This window comes from Salmo salar, chromosome 07 (assembly GCF_965601325.2).
Source record: "Salmo salar chromosome 07, fSalSal1, whole genome shotgun sequence".
Taxonomy (NCBI): Eukaryota; Metazoa; Chordata; class Actinopteri; order Salmoniformes; family Salmonidae; genus Salmo; species Salmo salar.
This window is the reverse complement of record NC_138297.1, coordinates 59,363,678-59,379,133: the sequence shown is the minus strand read 5'-3', so window position 1 is coordinate 59,379,133 and position 15,456 is coordinate 59,363,678. Positions and strand designations below refer to the sequence as shown.

The following is a 15,456-nucleotide window of genomic DNA, read 5'->3' as shown; positions in this document are numbered from 1 at the left end:
TGGACAACAACCACACACAGACCAAACTAGGGCCAGAGCTACATGGAGCCATCCACAACAACGGGGAGAAAAATACACAAGGGATACAGACTGGTGGGGAGGCAGAAAACTCCCCGGTTGCATCTCAAATGGCAGCTCATCCATGGAAAAAGTACACTACTTTGGACCTGAGCCCTAGTGCAAAATGTAGGGAATAGGGTGCCATTTGGGACGCAGACCTTAACCTGAGTGTAGAGGACACACTGTGTGACGTGAAGGAACAGGTTTACTGCCTTCAGAGGAGAGATTCCCCAGGGGGACTGTGAACAACAGAAGGAAAGAGGGGGAAAACAATCCGGAGAGGGTCAAAGTGATGCAGTGAGGGAAGACAATGGAAGGGGTTGACAGAGAAAGAAAAAAAAGAGAGAAAGAGAAAAGCAAATGCTAAAAGAGATGGATGCCCTCAGGATGTGCTGGTGCCATTGGGACCTCACGCTGGTGCTGCCGATGCAGCGGCTGGCCGGCTGCTACAATAGACCTCCGCTGGCTGGCTGGCTGCTTCAATAGACCTCCGCCGGCTGGCTGCTTCAATAGACCTCCGCTGGCTGGCTGACTGCTTCAATAGACCTCCACTGGCTGATGTCGTAGGAATATTGGTCCAATAATATTTTTCAGATACCGGAACTTGTGAATTCAAAGAGACTTTATTACAAAGTAACAAGCCAAGCTGGTCCATGGATGAACGGTCTTCCCAGCCTCGGCACACTCCTTTTATACAGTTTTCATTCTTATAACACATACATAGTTACTCCTCTTTATGCTAATGATCAATTATTTTTGGCTTTGCGCCACTATTGTTCTCACACCCTAAGTTCTTCTTTGAGGCTTTTTCCCGCCTCTACAAATCACTGAGCCGATTATATTTTTGGCGCAACTGACAGTTTGGTTAAAAAAAATATATAGGGGCCTCTACCAGGCTGCAGTCACAAGTAAATTCATTATATAGATTATATCAGCACCCACCAGGCTATAGTCATAAGTACATTCATTTTTATGACATTTCTTATCCAGGCATGCATCTGGATTACAATGCGTGTCTATTTCTTTTGTATATTGGCTTTTCTTATGCTATACAGGTGTGGTTACATGTTCCTTTAAAGCTTTTAATGATTCTGTTTCATTACATTATTATTTCACAACATGCTACTGAAAAGAATCACCATACTGACCGCTTCTATAGACCTCCACTGGCTGGCTGACCGCTTCTATAGACCTCCACTGGCTGGCTGACCGCTTCTATAGACCTCCACTGGCTGGCTGACCGCTTCTATAGACCTCCACTGGCTGGCTGACCGCTTCTATAGACCTCCACTGGCTGGCTGACCGCTTCTATAGACCTCCACTGGCTGGCTGACCGCTTCTATAGACCTCCACTTTCTTCTTACTCGCTTGCTGTGTGTTCATCCACGTTACTTATTCATCTCTGGTTTCCCTCCCTTCTACATCTGTCCATTCTTCTCCCATCCATCACTCAATACCTCAGCACTTCCTCACCCTCTCCATATGGTTCCAATACCTCTGGTATACACCCTGCAACCTCCACATAAGTCTCTCCCTCTCTCCCCTTAAAAAGATCTACTGTCATTAGCTAGGCCAACTGTTCACTTCCAAACAGACTCATTAATATGATTTATCCTGCAGTTAAACCATGAGGGAGAAGCAAGAAGGAAAAAACAAGCTAACAAACAAGCCCGGAGAGTGCGGAGCGAACGCTGGTCGCCTGGGTGTACGAGGGAGTTCACTGCGCAACACACACACACACACACACACACACACACACACACACACACACACACACACACACACACACACACCCCCCTTAACACTAACAGAACAGTGACCCATCTGGCCCACTAGACTTCTCATTCCTGCTCGCTTCCCTAACTTTTGGACACTCAATAGCTAGACAATTAAGGAGCGGCGGGCAATGTCTCATGGGGCTTGCAGCAATTATCAGAGCAGTTTAATAACCACGCTGTTACTCTGTGCCATTACTCTGCCAAGAGAATTTTACATTCTTCTAATGTAAAACGCCAAAAAAAGACAACGTATAACAAAACAAAAAGGTGAGGAAAAATATTCATACACCATCTGTTTCCAGATCCCTCTTGAGCAAGGCTGATTCTGATTCCATCTCAGCTTCAGAAACTTTTACAATAACTAGCGTTTCAAAAATACTTCAACATCACCCGCACCGCAGCCGCCCGCTGCTTCCGAGGCTGTAAATTGACTTTACAAGCTCTCTGTCAGAAAGCAGCTTTCCTGACACCTGCATTCATCCATCAATCCAAGCCAGCCATAGATCAGCTGCCCGCTTCTGGCAGCCAGCCATGCCAATTAGCTGCTGGGGTGAGGCAGCCGCGCCCGCCACAGCCCATGCCAGCCACAGGTCCTGCCAATTAGGTCTGACCTCTGTCTGACCAAATACTGGCGCTGACACATTGGCACCGCGTGTGGGCATCACAGGCTGGATGGACCAGGGCAGAGTGGGCAGTAAGTAATGGCTAGTCAACAGGCACTCCCAGAGAGAGAATGTGGCATGCGCGCGCACACACACACACACACACACACACACACACACACACACACCACACACACACACACACACACACACACACACACACACACACACACACACACACACACACACACACACACACACACACACACACACACACACACACACACACACACACACACGCCAGCGATTCATATCCTTTGATTGGATGTCAGCTGCCTAATAGCGCTGACACACACACACTTACTTTCGGACTCCAACACATAAAGCCCTTGTGAGTCCCCCAGATAAAGAGGTTAGCAGAAAGAGCAGCACCTCCAATGGCAGGGGAATGAGATAGCAGTGTGTCCTTCAGAAGCCAGTCAGTCTAACATGACTGACAGCTAAAACCAAGGACACACTGCTAACATGACTGACAGCTAAAACCAAGGACACACTGCTAACATGACTGACAGCTAAAACCAAGGACACACTGCTAACATGACTGACAGCTAAAACCAAGGACACACTGCTAACATGACTGACAGCTAAAACCAAGGACACACTGCTAACATGACTGACAGATAAAACAAAGGACACACTGCTAACATGACTGACAGCTAAAACAAAGGACACACTGCTAACATGACTGACAGCTAAAACCAAGGACACACTGCTAACATGACTGACTAAACCTAACTCCAGATGTTACATATGCTCCACCATAGCTCATAAGGTTAAGGAATATACAGTTGAAGAGGTTTCTGAAAGAGACATATTCTCATCTGGGAACACAGAACTAACTCTAGCATAGAACCAAATCTAGCATACCCCTTTCCATTTATTGTGACAGTCTGTCAGTCACAAGACAGACTACATACTATTGGATGCAAGCTGAGCAGATTTGCCTCTCGTATTAAACCATGTAGTAGTAGTCTTCTTCCCCTGTTTATCTGACTCCAAACTAAAGACATGGAGGTGGATTCTTCCCCTGTTTATCTGACTCCAAACTAAAGACATGGAAGTGGATTCTTCCCCTGTTTATCTGACTCCAAACTAAAGACATGGAGGTGGATTCTTCCCCTGTTTACCTGACTCCAAACTAAAGACATGGAGGTGGATTCTTCCCCTGTTTATCTGACTCCAAACTAAAGACATGGAGGTGGATTCTTCCCCTGTTTATCTGACTCCAAACTAAAGACATGGAGGTGGATTCTTCCCCTGTTTATCTGACTCCAAACTAAAGACATGGAGGTGGATTCTTCCCCTGTTTATCTGACTCCAAACTAAAGACATGGAGGTGGATTCTTCCCCTGTTTATCTGACTCCAAACTAAAGACATGGAGCTGGATTCTTCCCCTGTTTATCTGACTCCAAACTAAAGACATGGAGCTGGATTCTTCCCCTGTTTATCTGACTCCAAACTAAAGACATGGAGCTGGATTCTTCCCCTGTTTATCTGACTCCAAACTAAAGACATGGAGCTGGATTCTTCCCCTGTTTACCTGACTCCAAACTAAAGACATGGAGCTGGATTCTTCCCCTGTTTACCTGACTCCAAACTAAAGACATGGAAGTGGATTCTTCCCCTGTTTATCTGACTCCAAACTAAAGACATGGAAGTGGATTCTTCCCCTGTTTATCTGACTCCAAACTAAAGACATGGAAGTGGATTCTTCCCCTGTTTATCTGACTCCAAACTAAAGACATGGAGGTGGATTCTTCCCCTGTTTATCTGACTCCAAACTAAAGACATGGAGGTGGATTCTTCCCCTGTTTACCTGACTCCAAACTAAAGACATGGAGGTGGATTCTTCCCCTGTTTATCTGACTCCAAACTAAAAGACATGGATGTGGATTCTTCCCCTGTTTATCTGACTCCAAACTAAAGACATGGATGTGGATTCTTCCCCTGTTTATCTGACTCCAAACTAAAGACATGGAGGTGGATTCTTCCCCTGTTTACCTGACTCCAAACTAAAGACATGGAGGTGGATTCTTCCCCTGTTTATCTGACTCCAAACTAAAGACATGGAGGTGGATTCTTCCCCTGTTTACCTGACTCCAAACTAAAGACATGGAGGTGGATTCTTCCCCTGTTTACCTGACTCCAAACTAAAGACATGGAGGTGGATTCACTCCATGGATTTCTCTTGCTCCCTGGTGGAATCTTTTTTTTTTTTTAAATTGGAAAAAATGGAACGCTGTTTTTCAAATGCCACCTACAAGTCCATCTAATTCAAAACCCAGCAAGTCTCCTCTAATACCTGGGAAATTCAATTGTGGTCCATTATCAGCAGGGCCCAGTAGGCTGTATGTAAAACGCAACAGCATTTGAAGTACACGTTTGTGCAAAGGGGACATTTGCTGGAGACGGCACTTTTTCTAAGGAAGAGGGAAGGAGAGAAAGAGAGAAGAGTGGGAGAGGGGTGGTGGTTGTTTAAGCTTAACGAAAGTCATTTTCAGGCCAGCCGAGCATCAAATGAAGACAGTTTAACTGGAGCATAGGTAGATTTTACGCTGGCAGGGAGAGAAGATGGGCTTGAGGGAGAGAGCAGTCATCACGCGTTACATTAAACCCCACTGTTAGCTAGAAAGAAAGGACTTCATGCCAACTCACATTAAAGCCTGGTTATATTGATAGGGCAGACAAAGACAGAGATATAATGGCAGTCTGAAGCGGTAGCCAGGTTATCATCCGACTGCCATCATCAAGATAATAAGATACTGATAACTATGACAACAGTAATCGTGGTCATTCTGTTATAGTAGGAGGATAAATAACAGGAGTGTATAATTGGATGCAACATATGAGATGGGATAACAATCCACAGGCTTGGTGGTCCATTCTATATTTCTGTTCAGAGGAGCCTTCAAATAATTGTCTAGAAATCAACCACCGTTTGTTCTTCATGTCACATAAAAGCAATGTGACCGGTAACGGCGTTATGAAAAAAGCAAACACCTGCTGCTATTCCACCGACTTCTTAACGGAAGTGAAGAAAGGGCGGCCATTTTACACTTTCTTATGCGTATATTTTAAAAGGAGGGCTTCTGTGAGGGGGACTCTTTGACAAATCACAAACTCATTCGCCACTGTGGACCGTGGAGCTCAAGATGGATGACTCAGGGTTTGATTGAAATGTCTGCCTCAGGGTTGAGCCTGTGTCTGGACTGGAATGGTGTGGCTCGTGATTGATTGGCTGTTCTGAGAGTTTTTGACTCCAGAGGGCAAGAATCATTGAAAAGCACAAAGGGATGGCGAAGTTTATGATTTCATTGAAGAGCAGACACACGGACGGACATGCAGACTGTGAACCCGTTTTGTCTGGTGGCGTATGTCATACGTCAATGTCCTTTTCTCTTCCTCATTGGTTACCATTCACAGCATGATTAGACTACACTGAAGTGGATTAGCCTAATATTTATACTGCTACTGGTCAGGAAGTACTGTGCTGGTTTGCTTAAAGCTTACACAGGCATTACACATATTCAAATCAGCGAGACTAATAATTATGTGTTTTTTGTGTGGAACTTAACCCATCATTCCTTCAGGACTGAGATACTAACCAGCAAATGGCTGCAACATACTCCACTTGAATAACATACTGTTTACTCATCAACAACAACAAACGGGACTGTTTGACGTGCTTTTGTTATGAAATTTAATTTCTATGAGAGAAAAAAATCCCATCAAAAAACGCACATCCTTTCAACCACTCCATTGCGTCCGGTTATAGAAGACTGTACTACAGTTTAAGTGTTTTTTCTATATTGAAACCCCTTCTATCCATGTTGCCTCCAACCTTAACACACACATCCGCCTGAGTGGCAGAACACATGTGAGCCTTCACACAGTGGCATGTTCCCCAGCTATAGGACTGGTACATACGGCTGCTGCCTGCTGAGAGAACAACAAACAATGCCTGGCGCTTCCTAGTTTAAATTACCGTGGCAGCAGTACACCTTAGGGCAGGGGTGTCAAACTCCTTCCATGGGGGAGTATCTGCTGCTTTTAGTTAATTCCTTTAAATTTGTGTCCAATTAAAGACCTAGACAACCAGGTGAGAGGGCTTCCTAACTAATCAGTGACCTTAACAGATCAATCAAAGACAAGAGAGGAGTAAAACCTGCAGACACTCGGCTCTCCGTGGAATGACTTTGACACCTGTTCCTTAGGGGAATACAGTTACACAAGGGAAGCAGAGAGACGTGGGAAGTCAGGGGGAAACGTCTTATTAACGTCATAGGAGCAGGGGGAACGGGTTTTATTAACGTCGTAGGAGCGGGGGGGGGGGTGGTAATTGAAATGTTCTGAAGATTCTAGTGGGACTAGTATAGGTGTGTGATAGTGATAACGAGCTGACGCAGATCCTCAAGTCTGTGTACTGGACTACGTAGAGATACTGTGGGTTGAACGTATGATACAGGCAGCACAAAGGTCTAAAGAAAAACACAACAAATGCTTTGAGTTTGGAAGTCAACCTCCAAATCACAAAAGATATAGTCATAAATGATTCTTAGTCACAAGGCATATGGCCATCAATGTTAGAAATAAAACGGAAACATCCAGGCTACTAGCCTATACAGCCTTGTGTGTGTGTGTGTGTGTGTGTGTGTGTGTGTGTGTGTGTGTGTGTGTCCCCACTCAGGCTTAAATGGCCATCGAGGCAATTCTCCTGGAAGGCCGCGTAATTGGTGGCTAATGCCATGGCGGTGTGGTCATTACAGGAAGGCATGGGGAGCATTCGAGCACAGTACACCTCTACCACTGTGTGTGATGTACCGGGGGTTCTATAGGGCCCTGCTGCCGTGGCGACGCGACATGCATCCTGATGAGAAGACCAATCAATACCTCGTTGGATCAGGAGACTGAGGACAGAAAACACAACAACTAGCGCTTTCCTCTACCGCTCCAGCCTTACTTATGTAGAGCTTATGTAGGCTAGCCTCTATACCCTGTCCTTACTTCTTCACCTGCTCTCCTCTTCCCATCCCCTCTATCACCTAGTATTCCAATCACTCCCCTTACAACCAGTTTCACTGACATTCCTCCATGGAATAAATCCAGCCTCTCTCTCTGATTATATGCTGTAACGGTGTAGCACATTATTTTCTTCCCAAGATTTAACAATAAAACCAAGGTGTTTCTTTATAATTGGGAAAAAAATACACTTGCTATAATAGCAAAGCAGCACATTTTGTAGATCCAGGGACAGGCTTGCTAAGAACCAAATCCCACAATAGGGTAAGGGTTGCAGCCCTGCAGTGGTGTGGGCTTATAGAGAAGACATTTAAAGCTTCTCTAACTGGTAATGTAGCACAGGTTCCTTTAGCTCAGTGGTTCCCAACCTTTTCCTTTCTAGGGACCACCAAATCACCATCAAAAGCTTGAGGACCACCAATCACAGAGTGTCTGAATTGTTTTACATAAAATATCTTAGCGGTCAAATTTTGTCTTCATATTATGAGTGAACGTAGCAGATTAAATATATTACAGATGGATGTTTGTTAAAACAATTTGTATTGTGAAAAGTAATGTAAAAACTGTTTATAACAGGTTGAAAACCACTGCTCTAGCTGAATGTAAAATGGTGGTTCCATAGGAACACCATTAATGATCAAGCTGGGCTTTATCAATGACCAGAGAGCATTGATTTGATAAATGTGCTATGCTAAGTGCAGGGCGGTGGTACGGCAAATGATTTCACAAATCATCTCTGAAAGCACCATCTAGGCCGCACCGTGTGCTTAGTACAGCTACCATGCTGCTCCCAAGGGCCCGTTTTCAAATCCTTTGCGACAATTTTACATTTCCCATTACAAACGCGTTATGTACCGTAATTTCCGGACTATAAGCCGCAACTTTTTTCCCACGCTTTGAACCCCGCGGCTTAAACAATGACGCGGCTAATATATGGATTTTTCCCGCTTTCAATTTTTTTTTTCTTCAAAAAAACACATTCTGTGACGTGCTCAGTTTTTTGGCGGCATGAAGCTTTCATTAGACCAATGAAATTGCCGAAGGGGTTAAGGTGAAACAACTTTTTTGTTTACTGTTTAGATTAAATCGAGCGCTCTCAAACTTCCAAACATTCTGATTACAGTAGTCATTTTGTCACCCTCATCATGGCAAAGACACGGAGAAATGCATATGATGCAGCTTTCAAGTTGAAGGCGATTGATCTGGCTGTTGGAAAAGGAAATAGAGCTGCTGCACGGGAGCTTGGTCTTAATGAGTCGATGATAAGACGTTGGAAACAGCAGCGTGAGGAATTGACTCTGCAAAAAGACAACTAAAGCTTACTGCTAATTTTATTTTTTTTGTTACATGCCGTGTTTCGTTAAAGCCTATTTATTTTTGTTACAAGCCGTGTTTCGTTAAAGCCTGTGTAAAGTTCATTTGTTTCAATGTACCGGTAGGCACCTGCGGCTTATAGACATGTGCGGCTTATTTATGTTCAAAATAATATATATTTTTAAATTCAGTGGGTGCGGCTTATATTCAGGTGCGATCAATAGTCCGGAAATTACGGTAGTGTCCGTGTCGTGCGATGTAAAAGGTAACACACTGATTGACCCATGTTGGAACGGTACATACACACAGTTAGGGGTCATCACCAAAGCATTTCACGTGCTCCATGTGGAAATGTAGCTTGTATCTACACCAACCTCATATTTAAAAAGTCTACAGGGAAATACATTATTCAGAGTGTCTGTACATTATTCTGAATATCAATCATGAAGTCAGAGTGAACATACTTCTGTAATGAAACTGCTTATTTTTTCCCCATTTTAAAGCACTGTGCTACTTCAAAAGACAGTTGGGGAAGTGTCTTGGCGGCTGAAGAGAGACTGGTAGATTCCCAAATGACACCCTATTCCCTTTATACTGCACTACTTGTGACAAAGGCAGAAAGGGAATATGGTGCCAATTGGGACGTAGAAACTGAAGAGAGAGAGACAGCCGTCCCAGAGTTAACACCGAAAAATGACAATGAGGGAAGAAGGCGGGCGACTAGGCTGTCTTTTAAAGGGAAAAGTCCATTTCCAGTTGAAAAGAACAGCGGGCATATGAGAGGACTGACAGCCTTGACAATTACATGAGTAAAATAGGCGCAGACTCGGTGATAACCCCTCGGATTCTATTAAACTCCAGAACTCTAAATGAATTCTCAAACAGGGAAATCATCACACACACTTTCTGCTAAAAGAACAGACTGTCCCTCCTCTTCTGCTCTTTGCTCCAGTGTGAGAGAGAGACAGAAACAGAAGTGTAAAAAATTATGTTGTCTGTGTGCAAATATATGTGAGAGAGTGTGTGTGCTCAATTTGCATGCACCCACTCATTTTAACACCCGGCTCCAGTCTCTTGGGGCACCCGGCTCCAGTCTCTTGGGGCACCCGGCTCCAGTCTCTTGGGGCACCCGGCTCCAGTCTCTTGGGGGGGCGTGTTAAAAGATGGTAAGGGTTAACCTTGGAGCCAGGAATAGAGTTTTAAACTCTCTCTCTGTATTACTGCCACTGCTGTGACGTGTAATTAGAGGACAGCCGCTGCTGTGACCTGTACTACAAGGACTGCCGAAGCTGTGACCTGTACTACAGGGACTGCCGAAGCTGTGACCTGTACTACAAGGACTGCCGAAGCTGTGACCTGTACTACAGGGACTGCCGAAGCTGTGACCTGTACTACAGGGACTGCCGACGCTGTGACCTGTACTACAGGGACTGCCGAAGCTGTGACCTGTACTACAGGGACTGCCGAAGCTGTGACCTGTACTACAGGGACTGCCGAAGCTGTGACCTGTACTACAGGGACTGCCGAAGCTGTGACCTGTACTACAGGGACTGCCGCCGCTGTGACCTGTACTACAGGGACTGCCGAAGCTGTGACCTGTACTACAGGGACTGCCGCCGCTGTGACCTGTACTACAGGGACTGCCGAAGCTGTGACCTGTACTACAGGGACTGCCGAAGCTGTGACCTGTACTACAGGGACTGCCGAAGCTGTGACCTGTACTACAGGGACTGCCGCCGTGACCTGTACTACAGGGACTGCCGCCGTGACCTGTACTACAGGGACTGCCGCCGCTGTGACCTGTACTACAAGGACTGCCGAAGCTGTGACCTGTACTACAAGGACTGCTGAAGCTGTGACCTGTACTACAAGGACTGCCGAAGCTGTGACCTGTACTACAAGGACTGCCGAAGCTGTGACCTGTACTACAAGGACTGCCGAAGCTGTGCCCTGTACTACAGTACAGTAATATTACTGCTGTATACTGATAGTTCTCTCTGGTGGACAGAAGCATGTAACAGTACTGGTAACTTAACGTCTGTCAGACATGATGTCTCACCTTGAACCTTATCCCAGAGCGCAGGTTTTTCCTCACTGATCATCTGGACAAATCACCATTTCGCAGGTGTTCACATCTTGCAAACTTCCGAAGGGGAGGGGACATTTGGCCCACAGACCTGCCCAGAACTCGCAGAGAGAGGGAGGTGGAGCTACCGCCCTGCTTCCGTTCCCCGTTGTCATATCTTTTTGGAACACGTTGGCCCCCAGAACTGGAGCCCTGCCAACTTGTTGTTGTAAACACATACCAACTTGTTGTTGGCAGGGCTACAGTCCATATGACTGAACTGAGCTACCCGGACATTATTTTAACAGCACCAAGAGAGGACAGACACTTACATGGAGATACATGGCTGGTCCTATCCCTCCCTCCATTAAATTAAAGATGACAAAGAACAAAACAGCTCTCTTCACAGATGCTGAAGGCGTATAGAGTCCCTGCTCTCCCTCCCCACCTCCCTCACTTTTAAAAATGTTCGATTGGATCGTCGTTCCGAGCGAGGGATCCCTGATACACTCATCCCGCGGCGTGGTGGAATCGTGGCACGCCATGGCGTCTCGGCCACCCAAAATGATTCATTTTTCTATTACGGCGATGAGCGTGTGAAATGAGCTATACAATCAATAGCGTAGGTTTGTAAACAGGGCCCGTTCTCCGGGGAGCGTGTTGTTCTTATGTGTGTGTGTGTGTGTGTGTGTGTGTGTGTGTGTGGTGTGTGTGTGTGTGTGTGTGCGCGCGCCTGTTGTGAGAGAATCTGTTGGCTGTCAAGGCAATGCGGGGACAACGCTGGTCTTGCTATATGTTTACTAGGGCTATTTACAGCAAATAAAGCCATAACTCTCTAAAATGAGGGTGGCTTTCTCAGACACAACATCATAAGGGAAATAAGGGGACAGTGAAATACAAGAAGGCCCTGTAGGAAGATCAATTTCAGTTGAACCTAATCATATAGTGGTAATCATCACAATGATATGGTAGAAGTGAAACCCCTCATTTCTCAGGTCTCTGAGGGGCTAGCGCGTGTGTGTATGTTCGTTTGTGTGTGTATGTAAGAATCATCAATACATTTAGCGGGTGCTTATATTTGTCCTGTTACACACTTGTATTAGTGTGTAATGCAAATTATTTTATTGCGTGTGTGTGTAAGGGGTCACACAGGTCAGACGGCTCTATAGACTTCAGTTCACGGCTATGCTCACACACCCGACATGTGTCACCGCTCCAGTCGTGACCTGTCCATTACCACATATGGCTGTGTGCGTTTGTGTGTGTTTAACCAATGATGGAAAGGAGCAATATTTAATATGAAAGAAGTGTAATTTCTATGCATTCAAGCTAGAATACAAAAATACATGACTGGTTCCTGCTAAACTGCCCTAATAACAGTGCAGCCATTTAATTCTAACCTCCTGTACCTCTTGCTGTCCTCAGAAGAGTATTAACAGCACTGGAAGCCATTTGCTAAGTAGTTTCAACAGAAGTTATTTGAAGGGCACAGCCCCAAGATCCAGACAAAATGTGAATATTATCTGCAGATCAAAAGCTAAAAAGTGGTAAAACTTGGAACTCTTCAAATGTAGCCGACTGGTCATGTTTCAATGGAGTACGGTATAGCATTAGAAAGCCCAGCAATGGAGTACAGTATAGCATTAGAAAGCCCAGAATGGAGTACGGTATAGCATTAGAAAGCCCAGCAATGGAGTACAGTATAGCATTAGAAAGCCCAGCAATGGAGTACGGTATAGCATTAGAAAGCCCAGCAATGGAGTACGGTATAGCATTAGAAAGCCCAGCAATGGAGTACAGTATAGCATTAGAAAGCCCAGAATGGAGTACGGTATAGCATTAGAAAGCCCAGCAATGGAGTACAGTATAGCATTAGAAAGCCCAGCAATGGAGTACGGTATAGCATTAGAAAGCCCAGCAATGGAGTACAGTATAGCATTAGAAAGCCCAGCAATGGAGTACAGTATAGCATTAGAAAGCCCAGAATGGAGTACGGTATAGCATTAGAAAGCCCAGCAGAACAAGATGTTTTACAGATACTAAGATAATACTATATAGTCCTCTGTTTTGGTTATGGAAATGGGCCCACATATGAGGAGCTCAGTGATCATCACCCTGGTTACAGAGGGAAATGAGCTGCCATCAGGGCCATTACAGTCATCAACCCTTAGCTAGTGGGCGTACAGGCATTTGTTCCAGCCCAGCACTAAAACACTTAATTCACCTAATCAACAGCTTGATGATTGTGAAAGTCAGTGTTAGTGCTGGGCTCAGACTGGAACAAAACCAATTGACGAAGGGGGGGGGTTGAGAAACGGTTGGAGGGGGTTAGGGACTTACGTAAAGCTGGGTGCGTAGCCTCTCGTCCTCAGCGCTGACCTTCTCCCTCATGACAGCCTGCGTCAGGGTATTATGGGTCGTGGCTCTCTCCAGCTCCAGGATACGACCCACCTCATCCTTCACACTGGCCTGGGCCTCAGCCTCAGCAAAGGATGCAGCATGGACCTTCTCCTCCTCCAGCCTGACAGAGACAGACAGTTAACATTTACAATACTAGACAGACAATGGACAGACGCACATAAGCATACGCAAGCAGACATGTACACAGACACACACAATGTACACACAAACATACACAGCTCAAGTTTACAAAATCTGAAAAGTAATGTGTGTAATTATTCATTATAATTTTGGTGAGTTTGATATTCACATTGTTTCTTGTAAGTGAACATCTCAGGAATAGTTAAGTGAGGTGTCAGGACTATAATCATTTTAATCACATTAAATAAGAGCTTATCAAGGAATGTCCTCTGTCGTGGCCACCCGGATGCCATAACTATGTTTTTCACCTACTGTACCCATTGACTGTAATGTACATGTTTTCATATGTACATCCTAATGACCATTACAGATGACAATTTTGCACATACAACAAACAAAAAAAATCCCACCCCAAACACTTACGTTATGTCCAAGTATAATAACAAGGGGTAATCCAATGAGCAACACTGCAGCTGTTGAATGCACCGGTCATCAGTCATCAAGTATATTATACATAATCAATACGCGACATTCAAGGAGTAGGGTATTTGATGCAAGGGTATTTGACGCAAACATAGGCTTTATTTTATAAATATTTATTTTATTGCCTACATTATCTTGCTGACTGGAGGAAGGCAATTTGGCAAAGGCTTGCAAATGAAATCCGCTGCATAATTTTTAAATAATTGTCATTATTCTACCGATTAAAAAAAAACTTAAATATAGGCTAATAGTGTAGTAGAGTTAAAATGGTTATTCCATCAAACGATTAGAATAGTACACAACACAACCAGGTTGAGGGTCAGTGGCCAAAGCCCGCGAACGGGAATATTCCAAGTTCAGACAGAAGGGGGGAGTCAGATCGCTATGATCGCCAGGAACTTTACTTTTGGTGTCTATTTTTTATTGTTGCGCTACTGGTGCTGCCTGCTGATGTTAGGTAGGCAGCTACAGTAGCTGAATGATGTTAACATCGTCGGGTTTTGTTTCATTAAATGTATTTTATTTAATCTGGGTGCTTGCGTCACCTACTAACACCCTGGTACTATCCGTAGCTCCCGTTCTCCTCAGTCCGAGAAAACACTGAAAGGTATGTTGCAGATTACTCCTTTGTAGAAGTCCATAACGTGAAATAAATAAAACATCCCAAGGTTAATGCTGTAGATAGTTATAAGGGAGTGTGAGACTATTGAAACATGTAACTTTCAGAGTTTTATTGTTATTAATATAGTTTACAGAGTGTTAAAGTGCTGTTGTTGCTAGCTAGCATGCCTTTCTGTGATGCAGACGGTTAGCTGAGCTGCCGACTGGTGCTGGCATTGCATTATGGGAGATGTAGTTTGGTCCTATAAGGTCTGAATGGGATAGAGGCCATTTCACGTTGTAACTTGTTTGTGTTGCAGTGTTTTTGTACATGAGTTGTTGTATTTTGGTACTGTCAACACTGAAAGCACCTAGCAATGTATTGGGGATGCGAGACAGGATATGTGTTTTACCTTTCTTCATGCTCCTGTGTAGAACAACTTGTCAGATGGTGCATTGGAGACTGATGTGTTCCTGTCCTGTCTTTTCACAATACTATTGCAGATATGGTTCTATTGTCTAAGAATAAAGATTATACATTCTTTGTATTAAGGACTGGTTATTATTTTATAGTATACATTATGGCTTTATGTATGAATGTGATTGTGTGAGTGCGAGAAAACACAGAGAGAAAGAACAACTTGTCAGATGGTGCATCGGAGACTAGAGGTCGACCGATTATGATTTTTCATCGCCGATACCGATTAATCAGCCGATTTAAAAAAATATATATGTATTTGTAATAATGACAATGACAACAATACTGAATGAACACTTATTTAAACTTAATATAATACATCAATCAAATCAATTTAGCCTCAAATAAATAGTGAAACATGTTCAATTTGGTTTAAATAATGCAAAAACAAAGTGTTGGAGAAGAAAGTAAAAGTGCAATATGTGCCATGTAAAAAAAGCTAACGTTTAAGTTCC

At 44.3% G+C, this 15,456-nt stretch overlaps 1 protein-coding gene across 4 annotated transcripts in view; it reads right to left on the bottom strand.

Moving 5' to 3' along the window:
- Nucleotides 1–15,456, bottom strand: part of chchd3a (coiled-coil-helix-coiled-coil-helix domain containing 3a) — a 102,642-nt gene that overhangs the window by 53,686 nt on the left and 33,500 nt on the right. For all 4 annotated transcript variants that reach the window (XM_045722272.2, XM_082977792.1, XM_082977793.1 and 1 more), the window contains one exon: nucleotides 13,240–13,420. In XM_045722272.2, coding sequence (XP_045578228.1) covers nucleotides 13,240–13,420 — 181 coding nt within the window. The remainder of the gene's footprint in view (nucleotides 1–13,239; nucleotides 13,421–15,456) is intronic.